At 35.9% G+C, this 22564-nt stretch overlaps 2 protein-coding genes across 6 annotated transcripts in view; one reads left to right on the top strand and one right to left on the bottom strand.

Annotated features, from left to right (window-relative positions):
* The window catches only part of LOC149806449 (protein HGV2-like), a 71007-nt gene extending 54540 nt beyond the window's left edge, over positions 1-16467 (bottom strand). For 2 of the 3 annotated variants that reach the window (XM_089953487.1, XM_089953502.1), the window contains exons 1-3: positions 16310-16467; positions 8314-8424; positions 6078-6196 (exon numbers count right to left, since the gene is read on the bottom strand). In XM_089953487.1, the coding sequence (XP_089809613.1) occupies positions 6078-6196; positions 8314-8424; positions 16310-16359 (280 nt within the window). In that variant the 5' untranslated portion in view covers positions 16360-16467. The remainder of the gene's footprint in view (positions 1-6077; positions 6197-8313; positions 8425-16309) is intronic. The other variant, XM_089953493.1, reaches the window with a different exon arrangement.
* Positions 16468-16645: 178 nt separating this feature from the next.
* The window catches only part of LOC149806448 (transcription factor BTF3 homolog 4-like), a 38135-nt gene continuing 32216 nt past the window's right edge, over positions 16646-22564 (top strand). For 2 of the 3 annotated variants that reach the window (XM_089953474.1, XM_089953458.1), the window contains exon 1: positions 16646-16742. The gene's annotated coding sequence lies outside the window, so the exon portion shown is untranslated. Of the gene's footprint in view, positions 16754-22564 lie in introns of all 3 variants that reach the window. The other variant, XM_089953465.1, reaches the window with a different exon arrangement.

Raw genomic sequence — 22564 nt, 5'->3', positions numbered from 1 at the left:
CATCTTAGATTTCTTCGCCTGTCTCTTGTACAGCTGTTCGGGAGCATCTCTGAGGAGTGTCCAGCAGTAGTCAGCCAGCATTGTAGTGGACCATTTTCCCTGGTATCTTTGTTCCATTGTTGCGATATCTTGATGAAAACGTTCGCCGTGTTCATCACTAACAATACCACAGTTGCTAGGAAAGAAATCCAAATGGGAATGAAGGAAGTGAATCTTTAGAGACATATTGCAGCCAAGTTTCTTATACTTCATCAACATGTCTTCTACTAGTTCCTTATAGTTTTCTGCCCTAACATTTCCGAGGAAGTTTGTAGAAACTAGGCGAAAAGCATTCCATGCTTGTTTCGCGTCACCTTCCAGCAAGTTGTTGAACCGGTCATCTTTGAAAAGCTCTCGAATCTGAGGACCCACAAAAACTCCCTCTTTAATCTTTGCTTCGCTGAGTCGAGGGAATTTTTCATGCAGGTATCGGAATGCTGGCAAAGTCCGGTCAATGGCTTTCACGAAGTTCTTCATCAAACCTAGTTTGATGTGAAGGGGTGGTAGCAAGATTTTCTGAGCCTCAACCAGAGCTGGGTGTTGGATATTCTTCTCTCCAATGGCTACATTCTGCCTGTGAGTCCATTCCTTCCTCATGTAGTGCATTTCCCTTGCTCGGCTATCCCACTCGCATAAGAAACACATGTATTTTGTATATCCTTGCTGCAGTCCCATTAAAAGGGCAACTACCTTCAAATCACCACAGAGGTGCCAGCTGTACTTGTTATACTCAATGGAATTCAGTAGCTGCCTTAAGTTATCGTATGTCTCTTTCATGTGGACAGCATACGCTACTGGAATAGATGGAAGAATGTTTCCATTGTGCAAAAGCACAGCCTTGAGACTCAGTTTCGAAGAGTCCACAAATAGTCTCCATTCTTGTGGGTCATGAGTGATTTTTAAAGCATTCATGAGGCCCTCAATATCGGAACAGAATATCAGATTACTTTCCTTTCTGAAGAAAGGCTCCAATTGCTGGTGGCGCTTTCGATATGCAGTAATTGTGACATCTTCTTCTAGAAGATTCCATTGTTGGAGTCTTGATCCTAGCAATTCTGCCTTGTTCTTTGATAAGTCCAAATCACGAATCAGGTCATTTAGTTCTTCCTGTGTTATTCTGTGTGGGGTTGATGATGCACCACAGTGAAAATCTGGATCACTGCATGCTGATGGACCAGGAGAAGAACAGGTCGACTCACCTTTGTCTTCGTCAGATGAATCAAGAGAATATTCTGCTGGAGGTTCTGGAATAGGAAGTCCCTCACCATGTGGAACTGGTCTCAATGCAGACGGAATGTTTGGGTAGACTATTCTCGACTTCTTTCGCTTCGTTATTCCGCCGGAAAGAGGAGGAACCAAGCAGAAGTAACAGTCATTTAGGTGGTTGCTTGGCTCTCTCCACACCATTGGGACTGCAAACGGCATTGATGACCTTTTGCAATTCAACCACTGTGAAAGCTGTGTTGTACATGTAGCACAGCATATATGCGGAGCCCAAGGCTTGTCTTGGTCACCAACCTTGCATCCGAAGTAAAGATGATATGCCTTCTTCACTTGAGAATTGATACTTTTCTTCTGGTTGGCAAATGTCACTTCCCCACAAATATAGCAAAAATTGTCCGCGGTATTAACACACTTTCGAGGCATTACTGTTCTTTATTGTACGTAAATGGATAAAATAATAAGTTTTATGTAACAGTAGCTTGAACTGTCTCGCACAACGTCTAAAATATTTTAAATGCTGAACCTATCTGATTGGGCTTTATATAGTACACTGCTTACGTCAGCTTCAGCAGCCGCCTGGCATTAGTATAATAGGCCTACACATGTATAGTACACTGCTGACGTCAACTTACTTCAGCAGCCGCATGGCATTAGTATTGCATTGCATCAGAAAATGATGCAATCAACTGTGGATGATGTGAGCATGATGGTATTATGCAATGTTACATCATTATTCCGGATGTTGCTGCAGTCCTACTGGAGAAATTTACACAGTGAAACATAGAAAATGAGGTATATGAATATCTTCAAAACGAGAGCCAATACAAATTTTTCACGGTTATATTCGTGTTCGGCACACCAAAATACTACAGATTAGGGCCTTTTCAAGTCAGTAATGATTTCACTGTTGACCAGTGTAATAATATACAGAATAAATCTCATTGTATTTTCCCAGTGTCTTACTATACCACTGAGGGAAGTGAAACTAATTATGTCCTATCACTATTACGAAGCGATCTGCAATGGAAATACCCCATATGCATCAACTCTTTGTTCTAAAGACTTCTTAGAGCAACACAGATCAACTCAGTCTGAGATGACATTGTCCCATGAGCTTTTTCAGGACCTTTGGCTAATGAAGGACATTAAAACTCAGAAGCAAACATGCCAACTCCTGGCAAGCAGAAAAAGAGTAATCCACATATAACATAAAAATTCAATGAGCACATGTACAAAATGATTTATTTATCCCTCTGGACTTTTAACATCAATTACTTCTTCAAGTTTTCGTAGTTAACATTTTGAGCTTTAAAAAGCAACAGACTCTCTTACTGCATTCAAAACACTGTACCAGCTAAGACAATGAATGTTTTGCACACCAGTAGAGCACGAAGAGCTGTTACGGAGCTTGGATCTGAATTCAGTATTATTTTTGTTAACAATACTGAACAATCTCTTACAGTCAGCATCAGAATGGTAAAGAACCAATACTCCTTTCATAACCTGACAAAGAAGAGGATATTTATATCTTCCAGTTATTGAGTCTTTTAGCCGAGAAATAAGATGGAAAAAATCAACCCTGTCCACACTAAGTACATTATCAGGTAGAGTGCTTGATACTTCAGTTTATTAGCAGCTATTCCTGCAGCATCGTGCATCATATGACAGAGACAACCTAATATGTACAATGGAGACATTTTTCAAAATATAGAATGCAACTCCTTTATGAATTTCAGACATCACTGATGCAGTATCAGCTAAAACCCCATACAGTTCTGCCAACTTAGGTTTATTCAAAGCATTATCAAAAAATAAATAAAATAAAAAACATTTTCTCCAATGGAATCTACTGATAATTCTAGTAATGAAAGAAGAGCACTCTCACTCTGCCATTTTTTGTTGTCAAAGTCTTTTACACAGACTGGGTAAAACTTTTTGTCATAATCACTACTCCTGTCTGTTGCAATATTAAATGGACCAATTTTCATGGCTTCTGCAATTTTAAGTGAAGTTTCTACTGCTAAACACCTAACAATATTAGATAATTTTATTCTTACTCATACATATTTTCTGCAATTTTGGAATCAGGAAACATCTGTTTGATCAATGTAATCTTCTAATGACAGGGGTAGTCGTGTTCTTTTAAGAACTTGGTAGATAATGCTGCTGCATTTATAAAATTTGTGTCCACAATTTAGTTCTGCTGTAAAAAAGTTACCTTAGTACTGGAGTTAGTAAATTTAGTTAATTCAAGTTTCTTTGTTTTTACCACCATGACCAATATTAAAATCCTTTAGACACAGCCTGCGAGGGGCGTGAAGCTGCCCTAGAATGGAACGCTGTATTGTGTAATTCATGTATTCATCTCTGAATCATTTGTTTTCTTTTCCTAATCCATCTGTGAAATTATTTTTAAAATATTTTTGTTCTAACGAAGCGCATCAACCAGAATAAATCCGACTTGACTTTTAGTACCAAATACTTACAAACTGGTTCTGTAACATATGAATTAGAACAAAGAATCTGCAAGGAATGATTAAAAGTTAGAAAACTGGTGTGTTCTCCCCGAACTAAGCCATACAGCTGCTATAAATAGAAACCGAGGTCAGAAGTTAAAAAGTAGAAACCAGCACATTTCTTGGAAATAGGGCAGCTACTATAAATAGAATATAATATTGTTAGGAAAGTGCATGCAAGTCTATGGACAAGCGTATTCTTATGTCATAGTTACACAGAAGCTGTCTTTTCTAGAACACAGTCTGTGGCATTAATGGGGTATTAATAAAAATGAGAAAACAAATAATTTTTTGGGAGGGAGATATACCAAAAATGTTTAATCCGAATACATTTACATGCAAGGAGTAATTTAGTGTAAAAAAAAGAGTAATGGTTGGCATGTATGCAGTAGGAGGCATAATTAAAGTTTTACTCCACAAAACAACATTAATATCAGTCATAACTTATCAGTTATTAAGTTTATTTTATCAGTAAGGAGGGTGGGTTATGGACTGAAAGGAGTATAATGTTGAATTCTAATTTATGTACCAATAGCCTGGGTTGCTGACTGTAGCAACTACTGTGAAACACTATTTTCATTGGGTTTCAAATTTGATGGTTTGGATGAAAAGTACATATTCGTGTGTACCTAATTTTGTGGACTTGTTTGCAAAAAATAAACATGTATACATAGACATTCATTTCCACACAGTTATTATGTTATTCCTTACTAGCATCTGTCATTAATTTCGATAGCATAAAAGATGTACTTTTTCCACATATGTCAGAGTCAAAACATTTAATATTATTCATGTAATCTTATGTAATAATGAAGACCTTAAAGATCACCATCAAGGCATAAAATTCTCAATAATTAGGGATTAGTTGCCTGAACAATACCAATGACAGTAAACCTCTTTTTTTCAAAACCATTTTGCCAAAAACATCCAGTGGGAAACCATTATTGCTGGATGACCTCTTAACCTTGTGGTCCAAAACTATCTTTAAAGTTCCATTGATTGTCTGTGTTTCTAATGTGTATATTGTGCTGGCTGGTGCGGAAGAAACTTTTACAAAATATGCTAAGCAAACTGCAAAGATATGGGAAGCAGAGATGGACATTGATATCAGGAAATATTTCCAAATGAATCATGTAAACCCCCCCACCCATGTTTCCTCTGACAACAGTGAATGCAAAGATGGGATCGACAAAACCAAAACACCAGGAATCAACCAATGCTTTGAACTAACTGGATAAAATCAAATATATCTCCATTCCTTCAGGCTGCAAAACACTAATGGAGGCTGAGATGCACCATGCTTGGAAGTAATTGATGTGATACAGAGAAAGAGCATGCAATGTACCAAATACACAAGTCTTTAGTAGAAAGGGTATCTGCAAGGACAACACAAGTACGAGGAAATTAATTTTGCTTAAGACTATAAATAAAATCATTAGGTTTCTTTCAATTTTAATTTAGTACCAATTAAAATTGAAAAAAAAATCCCCAAATAACTTATAATTTTTTTTATATTTTACAGTAAAATATGAAAGCTCATTGGGGCACTGAAAATTTGTTCAGTGTACTGAAGCCTAACAGTTTATACACAAATCAGTCTCATGTTTTCTAAACTATACACTCACCATAAAAAGAAGTTTTACCATTGAACAGGTTTAGGGTTACAAGTTAAATTAAATTTAAATAAAAAAGAAGTTTTAATTTTTATTCAAAACAAAATAGTTACTAGATTATCTCTATGGTGAAGATACAATTTATTAAACATTTGATAAAGAATGCATTGTGTTTATTTTTAAATAAAATGAAAATAAGATAAATTGCAATTTAATAAACAATTAAACAACAAATACCTGCAAGTTCCAACCAGTTCTCAACCGCTAGGCTAGACTAACAAGCAACCGTTGCAAAAAGTATTTGTTGGGTTGGAGTAGAGCTCGTTTTTAACATTTCCAAATTTTTAGTTTTATTATCCTGGTTGTCTTCAGTTTTTATCTTCATGCATTAGGTTTTCAAGAACAAAATGAAATTATATATTTTTAAAGCACGATTCTAACTGAGCATGAAACATGATCTCATATCTTCTTAGTAACCAATCAGATTTAAGCATGCATGTATGTGACAGGATTCACAAATACACAATGACAACATGTCTACTGAGTGACAACTGGGATCTTTTAAATAAATAAAACAAAAAACATGTAAAAATAATGTTCTTCATGGAAATATCTGCACAACTTTGCACATCCTTGATGCAACCCTGTGGAAGTATCAGAATTAAGCAGTGATGAAATGCCATACCACCCTGCAAAGCATTTCCCAGGACTCCAGTTTCCATGCGAGCCAAGTCCAACAGCGCTTGTCCATAATAGAAGTATGCTTCGGCACATTCTTTGGCAGTCTCTCCATAAGCCTTAGCCCTAAAAAACACAACAACAAAACTAGAAATGTCAGTGGTCCAAAAATATTTCAGACAGCACAAGCACGAGTGGCTTGCTGCAGCATTGCAGCATATATAGTGATGTCTAGCTCTGAGGCATCATGCCACCAGGCCGATCAGTCCTAACACTCTTTTTATGCTGAGTGCCAAGCAAGGCATCTGTTAGTAACATTTTTAAAAGTCGTTGGTATGACTCAGCTGGGCTTCAAACTGGCTACCTCGAGCATCTGAGGCCACCAGCGCAATCTGTGCATATAGTGAATGTCAGATTGGCATCATTTCTTTTATGTCCAAGCAGACATTATTTGAAGTCTTTTTGGTGAAAATCCCTATATCAATATGACTGTCCTTTTGGGGGGCTTTAGCACCAGCAAGATTTTCAAGCCAAGAATCCCTTCCTGATGCCCATTCCTCTTGGAAATGCTTACGTATATTTTGACACAAATTTTGTTTATGGGACATAGAAAATCACTTACACAAGAGTTTCTGTACACAGGCAATAGCTGGGTGGCAAATTCAAGTCTTGCTTGTACCATCTGCTCAGAGGGAAAGTATGCTTATCAATTGATCATTTTAGCTATGCTGTTACTTACAATGACAGAATTCAGTGGCTGGTTGACCCCAGATGTACATGTCATTATAACAGTACATCAATAGAACATGATGCAGTAGTTGTGCAGTAAGTTCAAAGGCTTCGACTACAGGTGAGTGGAGGGAAAATGTACTGATGCTAACAATGACTGAACTCAGCAGAAAGTCCCCGAGATGTACATGTGGTCATTATAAGAGTACATCTAATGAACAAATTTAGCTTTCATTATTGTGTTCGTTTCCAATTATAGCTGAATAAGTAGTGCATCTGACTTTTAAAAAAAGACATGTCAAGACTTAATCCTTTACCTCATGCACGTGCCTTTTGATGTCTGCTGTAAACATCAGCCATTTTAAGCTCGTTTTCATAGCGCCACCTTCGGGGACAACCCCCCTAATAAATACTACATTCATTTCTGCGAATGACAATTATCTCAGATCACGTGGTCACTGTTTATGCTCTGGTCGATATCTATTTAAAGTAACTGGTTTGTAATCTCCACTCTCCAAAATGGAGGTCACGGATTTCATTCAGTACGAAGTTTTCATGATTAGAATCACAACTATGAAAGATTCAATAACTTAGGTAAAGGCTCTGATATTGATGTAGGCAGCAATTAGTTTTTATAAATTATCAAATTCAGATGACTTAGTGATGTAGACGCAGAAAAAACCTTGTCAATTTCGAGTATGAGAAATGGCAGCTACAGATGGTCACATGGTCTCACTGACTTGATGAAGAAACGAGTTCTCTCAAGATTTTAAAGCACATAAAAATTATTCCATGGAAAATAATCACACAGCTATAACAATCGGACTCTACTCTTATATTTTTCCACACATAATAGATGTATACCAAAAATGTAAAATGGTTAAAATTGCTGTTAAACATAACATACACTACACTGCTTAACAGTTAACAGGCAGGCCTATGCGTAAGAGTCGAGCAGGTAACTTTGCTCTATGAGGTAAAGGGTTAAGACAAAATGCTGTTTGCAAATTTGAATACATATTTCAGGGGTAAACAGAAATTGTCAGATTTAATGAGATTCAGAAGAGTGCTTAAGTTGCTAGAACTGATAATTTGGATGGAACTATAGCCAAGTTTAAGAAAGTGCATAATGTCTGGATTAATGTTTGGAATACGACCTTCTATTGATAAAATTCAGCCAGTCAGTCTGGTTGACAAATGAGCTATATGTCGGTGATGTAAAGAAATTTGACAATTAAACTCAGTGGTAACCACTGGTTCTTTTCATCTGGATATTAAGCCACTTTAGGAATGCCCAATATGCTTCTGGGAGAGTACTGCAACTTTTGCTGGTGGACTCCTAGTTTTAAAATCCTAGCAATATCTCTGGATGCCTAAATTAACATACATCAACCATACTTTAATTAACCTCAAATAAACCATTTAAAACAAGATACTTCAAAATCAATTAAATAAATTATGTTTATAACAACCATAATTATCATCCACAATGTAGAACATTTTAGCCAGCTTACAGTAACTTGCAGGCTTCTTGAAACTGGTTCACAGCTGTTGGGATTTCACCACAGACCACATTCCTTCTCCCATTAGCGATCATGTTCATTGCTGTCACTGTTGCTTCCATTCTAAAAACCAAAAGATGAAACAAAATAAATTTCAGCCATTATTACAATGTTTAACTTATGTTCTGAGGTTAATTGGAGGCATGTACCTGCTGGTTATAGGCAATTACTAAGAAACAGTTGGTATAGTAGACTCGTGGATACAAACTGGATTTTAGACCCTCTACCAGGGTCAAAGGTAGAATTTTTTCAAATATCCAGGAAAGTTTTTCAGAGAAAATGAATTTAACATAATATGGCTACGACGGTTTCAATAAATGACAAGTTAACTCCTTTGTTTCTGAAAACACTGTTGGCACTGGCAATTGTTAAAATCACAAACAGTAATCATATGTTCCAATGGCAGTAAATTTCCACCAGTACAAGCGTGGGTCTTAACAGTACAAGCATGGGTCTTAACAGAAGCTACCAGCTAACAATTTTTTCACCATTCATTGTTAAAGTAATTGATGTCTAGAAATCATGTAAGCTGGGGACAATTTTACAAGTCAGATCTGCATGAGTCCGAGTTACACTTTGGAATTACAAGATGGATGGATAGACAAGAAAAATAAAGACAAAGCCAGCATTAAATAGAATCTATTATCGAGCGAAAGATGTCACAAATTCACAAATTTTAATTTGTTGTAATTAAAACCATTAAAATCAATAACACTTGACATTTTAAATCCAGTTATTTGATAAATTCATTATAGGTAACATACTGGCATTAGTACTGAATGGTTAGATTTACAATATCCTGTAATATGTTAAATCCAGATGCCTTACAAATAAGCATAGCTGCCAACCTTCCAGGCTCACAATTAGTGGAAAATACCATGACAATAACTCCATCCACTCTGACTACTCCGACCGTCAATACTACACTATATCAAGTGCGCAAAATAAAAATAAAACACTACATATATGCAGAAATATTTATTTATCAAGACATGATACTGTAGCAGACTTGAACTTCCTCAACTGCTTGAACGTAAATTTGTTTTCTAAACAGTTCCGACTTCTTGCCTGCTGGTTGATCTTGGGGACTAAAATTGCTGACAAATTTTCTGCAGCTAAGGAGACCCTAAAGTCTGTCTTTTTTTTTCCTCACTAAAGAAAATACTCTTTCGCTGTCACTGTTGCTGTGAGGAATGCACAGGATCTGCAGCATTTTTGGTTCTTCCACAGGAAAATTTGGAAGCGATTTTCGAGTCCGGGAACATGTCAGAACAAATGTTTAGCATGGTCTCCAGCTGATAAAGGTAGATTGTGTTAGACACAAGAAAACTCACAAATAATGCGCATTGGTAGCCTGCGGGTCTTCCGCCAATGGTTTAAAATATTCCAGAGCTGAAATCTGCGAATTCTTAATTTTCCCAACTTCTACGTGTTTTTTGCAACCGACATTCTTCCTCACATCATCTCTGCGATGGCACACTGGGTGCAAAAAGCATGAATGAATATAAATGTTTAATGGCAGAATGCACGGCCAATCTTTGATATATTCCAAATTTTTAATAATACATTTCTTTTTCCTTGGTGGTGAAGACATTTTCAAAATCTTACATGCGATGCTGAACGGTAACTCGAATCAGTGTTTTGACGCATGCGCGGAGCAAATTTTCGGTTAGACCCCAGTTTCTCTCAAAAACACTTGTAAAACTACTCTTATACATATAGATTAAAATAGGCTAAAACGCTTGCTACCGGGCCAACTGCACTAATCGGCTGTAGATCTACTAATATCGTGACCAGCGGTACCGGACCGTTTTGGCAACTGCAAACATCACGACTAGCGCTTAACGAGAAATCGGTTATTTTATTAAAGATTCAAAATGATCGAGGATCGGAAAATTCGTGAAAATTTGTCTTACGGCGTGAATCCGTGAATCGCTGAAAAGTCGTGAAATTCACACCAAATTCATGAGGGTTGGCAGCTATGAATAAGGTCCACATTTTTGTGATTCACAGTATCCCAAAAATGTTTCTGACATACAGTACAAAGTTCAAAACCTCATCCTCATTGTTTAATCAAGTTCAATTGATGGTATTTAAAATATCCAAAATATTTTAAAATTATTAAAATCCAAATAAATGTAGATACAAGTATTGTGTAATGGATAGCATGAAATACACCCTATACCAGTCTTTGCTATAAAAAAAAAACGCAATTTGGGTGTAAAAATGTAATTTATATATTACATGCCAAAATTACAGTACATCTGAGAAAGATACATTGTTACTATAAACCTGGCTCTACAACTTGTCAAAATTCTTACAAAGTATGAAATCAATATGCATTAGAACCAGAGTGCAAATACAATTGTACTGAAAAATTATTCATATTCAGCACTCACTTCAACTAGTCTACATGTATAATTTTCACTGAATGACCATGAACAAGAATCCTGCAATAATAATAATAATAATAAAGAGGACTTTGTATAGCGTCTGATCTTTAGAAGCTCTAAGCGCTTTACAGCATTAGACAACATATATAACATAAAAAATTATGATTACAAAAAAACAAACACCATGAAATTAGAAAACATAAAAACATGCTGAAATATTTAAAGTAGGAAACATTATTAGGTCTTTAAGTTTGTTCTTGCAGACGAAATAGGTGAGTTTTAAGAGCATTCTTGAATGGGATCACTGTCTTTGTGTCTAAGTTCAGTGGGCAATTCATTCCACGTTGCTGGGCCCTAGTATGCAAAAGAACGTTGTTCATATGACGTCGTTTTCATAGTGGAAATAATGAGTATACGACTGTCAGAAGAGGAGCATAGGTATCTTGCTGGTGTGTACACATGGGTGAGGTCGGAGAGGTATGTTGGACTGGAGTCCGTTAGTGAAATGTAGCACAGAGAACAAATTTTGTGTTTGATTCTGGATCAAATGGATAGCCAGTGTAGGGTACAGAGCAGCGGGGTGGTGTGTTCTGATCACGGTATTTTAAGGATGATCCGTCAGCCGTGTTTTGAACTTTCTGAAGTTTCTGGTCAGGTCAGGTGCTCCGTGTGCTGTATTACATCAGGGTTTTCAAGAGCCGTGTACCCTCAGGTTTGGAGGCATGGAACTTAATGCATATTTTTGACACTTTTCACTTGTGATAAAATATCTGTGTTTGTAAATTTGAACTTACTTGCGCACCCGACATAACTTTCGAAAGAAAATGATGTGTCTAGTTAAAATTGAAATTTGGAGTCATATTGACAATGAATGTGCATTGCAACAACTTTTCCATTTGATCTGGAATGAATAGATTTTGGTAATTTTTTTTAATTCTACAAAATTTCGTGATTATGGACTGGACCTGTATGTGACAATTCCACATGAAATACATAGTATTGAAGAAGCGTGTTTACGTTGGCAAACTTGTTTCTGTCATTGAATGTTTGAAATCAATGTGGGGAAAAATATGAAGTCTTTCAATTGCAATTATTAAAAAGACGCTATGGAATTTAATGCTCATTTAATTTTGAGTGCAGTAAGGAGGATGTAATTGCACTTATCGAAATTATAGTACAATTTCGAAATGTGTAATCAAGATTGAGAACCTACGACATAGCTAATGTAATTTGGATTTGCTGAATTAAAAAAGTACATTTTAAGGAAATTCAGGATGTAAAACTAAGCATATTTTTTTGGCCATTCTTATCACCAGCTAAAGAAGACAGTATATGACTAGTCACTTGTATGTTATTTGTAAGGACCTGTTCTTGCACATGTTGTATAATGTAGCTAGTCTAACTCCAAAACATTGTATCAACGTGGAATGTGCCAAAGCAGCTGGTATGTGGCAGTCCACGAAACATGTTTTAGTTCATTCAGAAACAAATTTAAACAACCACAACGTAAAGCGCCTCTTACGCGAGTGTACATGATTTACAAATCAAAAGTGCTGGCATCTGTGACCAGTGTTTGTTTACAACAGAAAGTAGTTCCTTTATGCACGTGAATGCTATACATGTATTGACGCGCAGGTTCAGTATCAGTATCCGGTAAGAGTGCACAATTCTGACAATGTAAAGTTAATGGGGGGAAAAAATGATCATATAATAAAAAATAATCCTGTATGTTTCGTATTCAAATTATACACAAAGTAAAACATTTAAAGAGAAGCGCCTTTACAAAAATCAGATTTGTTTCTTACAAAATACTGTACACGTATTTCTCATTTATTATTTAGCACGAAACAAATCTTAAACATTTGTTTCCACCAATAATGAGGAATCAGAGCTATTGGCTCATGACTGTCCAAAAGAACTGATTAGAGATTTCAGTTTCGACTCCGAGATTTGGGTGTCAATTGATACGTCAGTTTTGAAATCTACTGAGAACCAGGTTATATTACTCTCATATTCTTATTTTAAAGTTTGCAGGGTGGTGTGCCTTTTTCTGACCTGACATGTTTTGAAGTTTGAAAAGATCCATCTGCTCTAACATTTCCTGTAATATAATGTTCACAACTCACACTGTAAAGCATGTCACTTAACATCTGATACCATTTTCTTTCAAAACAGACTGGTTCATTAATTAGCTAGCTAGCTTCTGAATAAAATAAATATGTTAGGCAAAGTTCACTTTTGAAGAAACATGTTCATTTTCTTGGAAATGGGTCATACAGCTGTCATAAATAGCAACTAAGGAAAGTACTCTTACATTGTTTTTACACAGTAGCCACCTTCTTAAATTTATACGAGTGAAATTAAAAAAAAGTGATAATAAAAATATAGCTGTTTCATTTATGTTAAATCACGTGCTCACAAGCTACTCGTTTTTCATGATATAAGCAATCCTATAAACTAAAGTAATACTTATGAAAATGTACGCACGTTTAATTGTACAAGGCACAAAACCAACATAACTTACATGTTCATGAAGACAGGTAATAATAAAAGGTAAAATTCTCATTATAAACAAGTAATCAATCTACTTTAGTTTTGTGTTTTGGCTGAACAACACAATTTTCTACACAATGGAAAGCTTGATAGTTGGCCTGATTTGTCTCATGCTTTCAGACAGCAATACAGGCCAGTTAATCATATATTAGCATTACCATTGTTTTGTAAAACAAGGTGTACGGCATACCTGTAAACATGTCAAAAATCCAAATTGGGAGACTGAATAGAAAATAAGGAGATTGGGACCTAAAATCGAAAGATATTTCATGGCATTTTAAAAACCTTGTTTTCACTACATATTGACAGATTTTACGGGTCCATTATGCGTGAAAGTCACAAAGGACATGCCGTTTTTCCCTGTGATGCCCCTTACTTTCCCCCAGTCTTGGATATCACCACTGACTGAAAGGTAAGATCTGAACAACCTAGAGTCTGTGGTTCAACAATAAGTATGTTTCACGAGTTAACAATGCACTCTGCAACAATATAACCAGCAATCAGCACCAAATTTACCAAAATCGGTGAACAATTATCGCACTTTCCATTATGTCACATTGAACGAAGTGCATCGAGCTGTTTTGAAAATGGAACTAAAGTGCAACCCCGCTATAACGCGGTCACGGCATGGCTCCCGAAATTTTGTATATTCATTCACACACGCATGAATTCAAATTTAATATGATCGTAGTGTGGTTCCTGAAATTTTAAATACATGTGTAATTTTCTCGTACTAGGGAGAATTTTTTTAAGTACAAGAAATAGCGTGCAAAACGGTTATTGTCATTTTGGGGACAAGTTTGCATATGAATTTTAATATAATACGAATGTGCTTAAAATAGACATGTCCATAGCTGCCAACCTTCCAGGCTCACAATTAGTGAAAACAGGGATAAAAAGTCGTGAATTTGGACATGAATTCGTGAAAAATACCATGAAAATAACTCCATCCACTCTGACCACTCCATCCACACCGACTGTCAATACTACACTACATCAAGTTCGAAAAATAAAAATAAAACACTACATATATGCAGAAATATTTATCAAGACATGATACTGTGGCAGACTTGAACTTCTTCAACTGCTTGATCGTAAATTTGTTTTCTAACAGTTCCGATTTCTTGCCTGCTGGTTGATCTTGAAGACTAAAGTTGCTGAAAAATTTTCTGCAGCTAGGGGGTCCTAAAGTCTGTCTTATTTTTCCTCACTAAAGAAAATACTCTTTCGCTGTCACTGTTGCTGTGAGGAATGCACAGGAGGTGCAGATTTTTGGTTCTTCCACAGGAAAATTTGGAAGCGATTTTCGAGTCCGGGAACATTTGATGATTTGTCAGAACAAATGTTTAGCATGGTCTCCAGCTGATAAAGGTTAAAAGGTAGACTGTGTTTGACAAGAAAACTCACAAATAATGCTTCAGCGTTGGTAGTCTGCAGGTCTTCCGCCAATGGTTTAAAATATTCCAGAGCTGAAATCTGCGAATTCTTAATTTTCCCAACTTCTACGAGTTTTTGCAACCGACATTCTTCCTCACATCTAGCTACCACACATCGTCTCTGCGATGGCACACTGAGTGCAAAAAGCATGAATGAATATCAATGTTTAATGGCAGAATGCACAGCCAATTTTTTATATATTCCAAATTAAACATCACTTTTTGAGTAATACATTTCTTTTTCCTTGGTGGTGAAGACATTTTCAAGATCTTACATGTGATGCTGAACGGTAACTCAAATCAGTGTTCTGACGCATGCGTGGAGCAAATTTCCTGTTAGGCCCCAGTTTCTTTCAAAGGCATTTGTAAAACTACTCTTATACATATAGATTAAAATAGGCTAAAATGCTTGCTACCGGGCGAACTGTACTAATTGGCTGTAGATCTACTAATATCGTGACCAGCAGTACCGGACCGTTTCGGCAACTGCGAATATCACGACTAGCGCTTAACGGGAAATCGGTTATTTTATTAAAGATTTAAAATAATTGAGGATTGGAAAATTCGTGAATTTTTGTCTTACGGCGTGAATCGCTGAAAAAGTCGTGAAATTCACACCAAATTCGTGAGGGTTGGCAGCTATGCATGTCATACATGTACAATATAATAATTACAAGGGAGGACACTTCTCTCCTTTTTCGCATGACCTATTTAGGAATAAAAGCTGTTATTTCAAGCCACATTTCGCGTAGCATAATAAATTTTGCATCGATGTTTAACTCAGGTATTCAGCTGTGTATCCTATCAAAAACAACGCCCTGAATGAAATACTACCTTCTCATTTTCCAACTGAAAAAAAGTAATGAATAAATACAGGACGTCATTTTCTTTTAACCAATGAGAGGACAGTACCATGGGGAAATGATCTGGCATACCTTAAAGGTATGATATTAAATGAAACTGTGTAGAGATACACAGTCGAATGCCTGAGAAGTGTACTCCCTTTTAGTTATTATATAGTACATGTATGACTGGTCAATTTGCAACGACACGAGCCCCTGTGCGCTATACAAGCCCGTTTTTTGATAGTAAGACATAGCACTTAAAACAAAAACATGTACTATGTCTGGCATTGTAGGACTAACCACATCGTAACTAGGGTACTGTACTCCCGTTTTAAAATTCTACTTTGCTCCGACAATTTATAAATAATCCAACTTAATGCTAAACTTGATGCGCCTACATGTCCACCATATTTAAAATCCCAAAGAACCGGCCATTATTTGTAAAAAAAAAAATTGGTTCTCAAGTTAGGTTTCGTGTAAACGCTGCATTTACTGAACCGGCAATGTTTGATTAGAACATTAGCGGGTAAACAATTCCAAAACAAGCGAAGGGAAGAACATTTTGTACAAATAGTACAATGGTGCTCATCATCTTGCAGTAAAGAGTGACATTGTATTGACAGTCGGTTGGTTTCCAACAGAACAAAATTGCATGAAACAAGCACCCGTCTCCTTCATATTGTTTACGGAATATTAAATGTCTCTATCTTTTGTACAATACCTCTCTTTGTCCGAAGTTGAAGATGTACCCGCACACACTTCGGCAGCCATCCTTCTGTAATCTTTATAATTATTCTCCTAGCTCACTCGACGAATTTCACGAGAATATTTCGCGCCTTCCTTTTTCCACAACAGATTTGATGACGTCAATAAAGGATACTCATAATTTGAGAATGACTATACAGTTCTCTTAGTGCAATATTTCTATTTTAAATGTAAGTCTTTTTTAAATATAAAACTTAACAAATCATTTCTACATGCATATCTTTGCCAATATAGGTTAACCTTTTAACATGCAATACTTTGAGCCTTTGGTTTCAAAGCTATAAGCCAATTTTGTAACGTTTTCATCGTTAATTGATGACGTTCTGTCTTTTTCTCCGGCGGCCATCATACCTCGTGGATATCGCACATGCTTACCAACTAAATACAAAGTAAATATAAAGTAACTATTTCTTTTAGAAATTTGTTCAACAGTTTAATTCACGTTCGTGAATTATAAATTTAAATTTTATATTCCTTTTGTTTAATAGTGCCCTTGATTTTATCGGAGAGCATTTCAAACTTCATCAAATCTTGCCATAGCTTGTTCATGTTGTTGTTTTTTTTATGTTTCCAGTCAACAGAGGGAACGTTGCAATCTTTGTATGTTCTGTTCGAGAGGTTTGATTCATGATAACTTTAATCTAGCACAACAACTGAAATTACTTGCCTTTTTTAGTCCATGGTTTCAGTCGCATCGTTGCTTAGAAAGTATCCTATAAATATATCCCATAGTATTCGTACACCCTCCTGTTTGTTTGTACCTCTACCAAATTTAGCAACAAAGTGCATAAAGGATATAAACAATGAACAAAAATTAGTTACTTCGTTTATCAATTTATAATTTCTAACCTGATTGATGGACAAGGAGCTCGAAAAGCGGTAATCATCTCGGCGTTTTAAATCAAACCTTGGAGTAACATGGTCGCCATATTTGCTTGGGTGAGTCTGTTTTCAAGCAACAGATGTGATATAGTTCACCGTCTTGAATAATCTCAGTGATTCCGTCAATTTTTGTATTACATATCTTTGAACACAGATATACAGGAGTTCATATTTGCTCAATTTGTGCTCGAAATGTTAAAACTAGACATGCAAGTATTGGATGCAGTCTAGACAGTTTTTATCGAAATGGACTGTTCTAGTTATAAAAAGTGATTATTCTGCTTGTTTACATTAAGAGCTTCCATTGCGCTTTTAATGCGAACAGGTTGACAGTGTTATTTAGTTTTATGATTTTATTTTATATACTTTATATTTGTCAATTTTTAAATATGTAGGGGGTTAAAAATTTTAAAAAAAGGGGATCTGTGGATGCTATATATGTAGTCCTTCAGCATAAGATGTATCACATGATACTTTTGTTTTGGAACTACGTCTTAACTGCCTATATAAAGGTCTTATGTATTGTGTTCCCAAGTGGACTGACAGAAGAATGAGAGTTAACATTTTCGGGAATATCTCATACACTTGGCAGCCCATATAAACACTCTTCAAAAAATTTAAATTTAATTGATTTTACTTACTTAGCTGTCTTTATTCTGATGGAATCAAAATCTGAATAGCAAATGAATGCCTTTTCATGTTCCATTTGGTTGGTTGGAATGCAATGGAAGCTGGGAATGCCAAAATTGGATTGGGTTCAAGAACATGTCTTTAAGAAAATGAACAAAAAAATATACTAATGTTAAAGAAAATGCTTAAATAGCTTTGTTTTATTCTAGATATTTAACACCCATTAAACGTTTCAACATTTGCCGCTTCCGTCAGTGGAACTTGAAAACAAGTCCATTTGCACATGAGAATTTCAATTTATTTGAAAAAATGCATAAAGTTTCCATAAATCAGCAATACTTTAATTTGTGGGAAAGTTTCAATATGTACTTCCAAATGTGTGAGATAATTCTTGAAAATTGGGATGCTCATTTCGATGTCAGTCATATGTATATGTGCCTTACATTTAGTCCGTCACATACTCTTTGGAATAACCCTGGGGGTGCACTGCCTGGAAACACTGTCCTAGATGGTCGACTGTGGGTTGAAGTATAGATTTAATAGTACGGGGCAATTATCACAGAAATATGTAGTCCGAGTTTCCTCTGACCCTTGCTACTGCATTTTTGTTATTTGGACATTAATGTTAGGGTGCAGCAGGGATGGTCCCAGCTTTTAAAAAGTTGTTACCAAAAAGATCACCAACATCAATATTTTGTTGCCAATTTTCAAAAAATGTCACCAGAACAAGTAGTGAATATTTTCAAAGTCTATTAATGTAATAGGCAATGAGAATTGAAGAAGATGGGATGGTTATTTATTGACAACAAGCAATACAGCCATAATATTACAAAATAAATCATTACATGACTGTTTTGCACTACTTCCATGGTCTTTCCATCCCACATCTCCGTTAATACGTAGGTATGATTGTTGTCACCTGAAGTAAATGTATTATCAAATGTAAAATATCTACTTTCGTGACATCTACAGTCTTTCTTTTGGTTTTAAAAATGTCTGGTATTAAGCAGATCTATATTATGTAGATCAGACGTGATTTTTCTCCCTTTTAAAGTGGAAATCCACTTTTCTCGTAACTTCAGATTTTTTCTTGATATAGTCCGTTGTTAAAAAACCCCGATCTGTTCGGTTCCATTCTGCAACGACCCTTGTAACGCATTATTTAGCCCACGCCTCATAAAGAGTATTTTGATTGGTCAAAAGTTTAAATTCATCCAATGAATCTTCGTGTAATGGAAGCTGATGGCAGTGGAAAGAAGCGGCGTGCTTGCAGCAAAAATAATGGCGTCCCGAGTTGTTGAGAGAGACCATGACACGAGAAGTTTAGATAAATGTTTTAAAAAATGTATGGGAATGGCTGGAGCGAAAAGTTGACCGAAATTTAGTTGGCCAAGTTTATAAGAAAACTGACCTCGGCTCTACGTCAATCGCGATTGGAAGATTTTGGAAGGGCACCTACAAAAGAAGCTGCAAACAGAAAAATTGAAGCTTAGAAGCCATCTGGAAGAAGAAAGATTTCTTGCATGAGAGAACAAATGTAGAATATGCACACTGTATGACGCCAATACATGCACCAGCTTGAAAGGAAGAAAGGCTGTCATTGAGAAGGAAAAGGAAAAGAAACAAATGCACCTGGAGCGAAAAAATTCAGTCAAAAAGGAAGGCAAAACAAATCTTTGCCAAAGCCGCAAAAAGAGTTTGACTGGAATATCAACAGATTGTTCATTGGAGAAAAAGACCAGAGAAAATATGGGATTGTTTGTATATAGTTGATGTACTTGGGTGTTTATTTTACAGATTTGTTATGAAAAGAGAGAAGTATAATATATTTGCTGCAAAAATTGAGAAATTATTTTGACTTTATGATGTGAACACTGACATGCACATGAAATAACATTAGCACCAATAGTATTGGAGAACAAATTCATGTGACAATAAATATTGTGAAATTATTCGTGTTGAAAATATTGTTAGTTTGTCAAATGAATATTTTGTTATATATTATGATGATAAGTTGCACGAGGAGCAGTTTTTTATGATTGTAAAATGCATTTTTGGTTGGGGGGCCTTAGACATTCAGAAATTAAAGGCCCCTCCCCCTTCATAGCTAGCTTCAAAGTACATATCCATCAACCAAGAGTTAAGAAATTTATTTTTGCTACACTTTACATGCTTTACTTGTTGTGAATTGCTTCCTAAATCCCAAGAATATCACTGAATGCTGTAGATTTTTTTCTCGACAAGCAAACTAGGATCTCCATTCCCACCAATGAAACTTACATGTGTCAACACCTGGCATTAATGTACCGTGTATGTAAGCATTAAGTACCATCATTAAACTAAAAGAAGGAATGAAGAAACATATCACACAGCATATGTGCCCCCTCCCCCCATAATTCAGGATAAAATTGTTATTTAGTAAGCAGTGTTACATGCATATATGAGTTAAGGAAATAAGGTGGAATATAAGATGTAAGAAAGTGGCTTGAGACCACATTTGAACTGTTAACATAAATTCGCATCCATTTTAGGCATTTTTAGTTATAACAAAAAAAGGGCACTGTTTATTTGTCAATCAGTTGCTAGTGCTTTCACTCACTGTACAACGGGGTTTCTTTAAACTATGTCAAAGAGACTTGAGCCTAACCTTTGTGCAGCTTGGGTACAGCTGACCAGAATATGAAATGGGGGCACATTGGGAGGGGGATAACACACTCCACAGGGAGAAACGACATGTCTTTTGAGAATTTGATGTGTATTGGAACTGAAAAATTGGTGGATATTTATTGAAAACAATGCTTCAATATGATGCAAAAAACTTCACAATGGTAATCCTAATCTGCGTGTTTTCCGATTTTCAACTTGGTTTTTGAAAAGATTTATTTTTTGCATGACACGCTAAAGTAACTGATTGGTATTAACTTAATTTATTCAACAACTATATGAATTCTTTGGAAATCTTTCTGTACAATTAAAACTTTGACACAGAATGGGCATTTTTCGTTGGAACATACTCGGATTTCTTGGAACAATTGGAATTGAAAGGACTTTCACGAAATAGGAATTCATTTACCATGCTGTAAGTTAATTTAATTCTTTTACTCCCGTATTTCGAGAAATTATTTTCAGTTATGCAAAACTTGTTTGTTTTCGCTATTTCTTGTTGCATAGTTTAAGTCACTTGAGTAGTAACACAGGATTGACAGCAAAAGTAAAAGATCAATGAGCAAAATTAACATATATTACTTACCCCGCCTGGATTCTTGTTTAGTGACGCACTCCTTAGTCAGAATATCACAACCAGTTGTAAATGAATTGACGACTTGTGCCTTGATTCATATATCACAGAACATCTGCTTTAACTTTGTTTTCATATCTTGGCCATGGACGACCAAGTTTCCAGCTGTCGAGAAATGTTTGGGAACTTTTGACCCGTTCATCATGATATGGTGTTGCACTTGAAGAATTACTACCATCACTACATGTAGATGATGTTGGACTGTTGGGTATAACATCAGGTTCAGTGACTGTGTTGTCTGATGAATTTGAACTAAATCCAAATGCTGTTGATTTTGTTAACTTACTCTTAAGATGAGATGATGAACACGCAATGTCTGACTTAACATTTACCCATGATAAAGTTGCACTGTTACTATATAATTCCGATTGAGGATTTTTTTTCCATAGCATTCGTCATGTCTTTAATCTGCTGACAGATGAAAGTACATTGTTGCTGAAATTTGACCTGGATCTAGCCATTTGCATTCCAAGTCGTGTGGCTATACAAATCTTGCAACCTGACTGAGAAATCATCTGCTACAAGACATATTGCTCTGCAGGGCCTTAATTGTATCAGGTCTAAAAGGATACAAACTATAACAAAAAATGGCAGTATTTGGACCTCCCATGCTTGCTGCAAAGACTTGGAATATCCAAGGCAAGGTGCCTAGGCTCAGCGAAGCATTAGTGCTTTGTTCAGATGTATATCCAGTTTTACAACTGATAGCATTTGAAGCAAAGAGCATATTAATTGCATCAGAAAGGTTATTGCTAGCAAATCAAACATGCCCCTCTTCCATCACAAGACCCCCAGCTGTTGAAACCTTTACAAAGTTTGAGTGCAGATGAAAAGCAGAGGTTTAATGTTGATGTACTGTAACAAGTACAGACTTGAAATTTGTACCATACCTAGGCTTATATGGATGTAGGCAGTGTGGGATCCAGCTGGTCCAGAACAGTTATTATTCCTCTATTGATAAGAATAATTTTTTCTTTAAAAAAATTGACACGGCAAGACTGGGTTTAAACCACTTTTAACTCTGACATCCTTTTCAAACTTAAATTTGTACATTGTAGGCATAAGATGAGATGTGAGGTCATCAACAGTTTGTTTTTGGGCTACACCCTTGCACTAGCAATCCATATTACTTTGGTGCAAGAAAGTTTTTATTTATGGCACCCATCGAACAAATTAAAAAAAACTCCTAAGAAAAAAGAATTAAGGATCATAGTGGACAGTTTCATTGTCTTATAAAAATGTCCGATCTTAAATAGCTTGGACACCGTTGAAGAGCATGTGTTTCCTGTTTGCACCTGTATTTTAACAGTTTTAATAGATATGCAAATTGTAGTGAATTGGTCATTCAGTTTAATTTTTAACCTTTATTTTCATACCTAATCCAGCCAGATATCTTTACAA

The sequence above is a fragment of the Sinohyriopsis cumingii genome, chromosome 1, assembly GCF_028554795.1.
Source record: "Sinohyriopsis cumingii isolate HCF-2022 chromosome 1, ASM2855479v2, whole genome shotgun sequence".
Lineage (NCBI taxonomy): Eukaryota > Metazoa > Mollusca > Bivalvia > Unionida > Unionidae > Sinohyriopsis > Sinohyriopsis cumingii.
The sequence above is the reverse complement of the archived record's forward strand: the minus strand, read 5'-3'. Positions and strand labels throughout refer to the sequence as shown.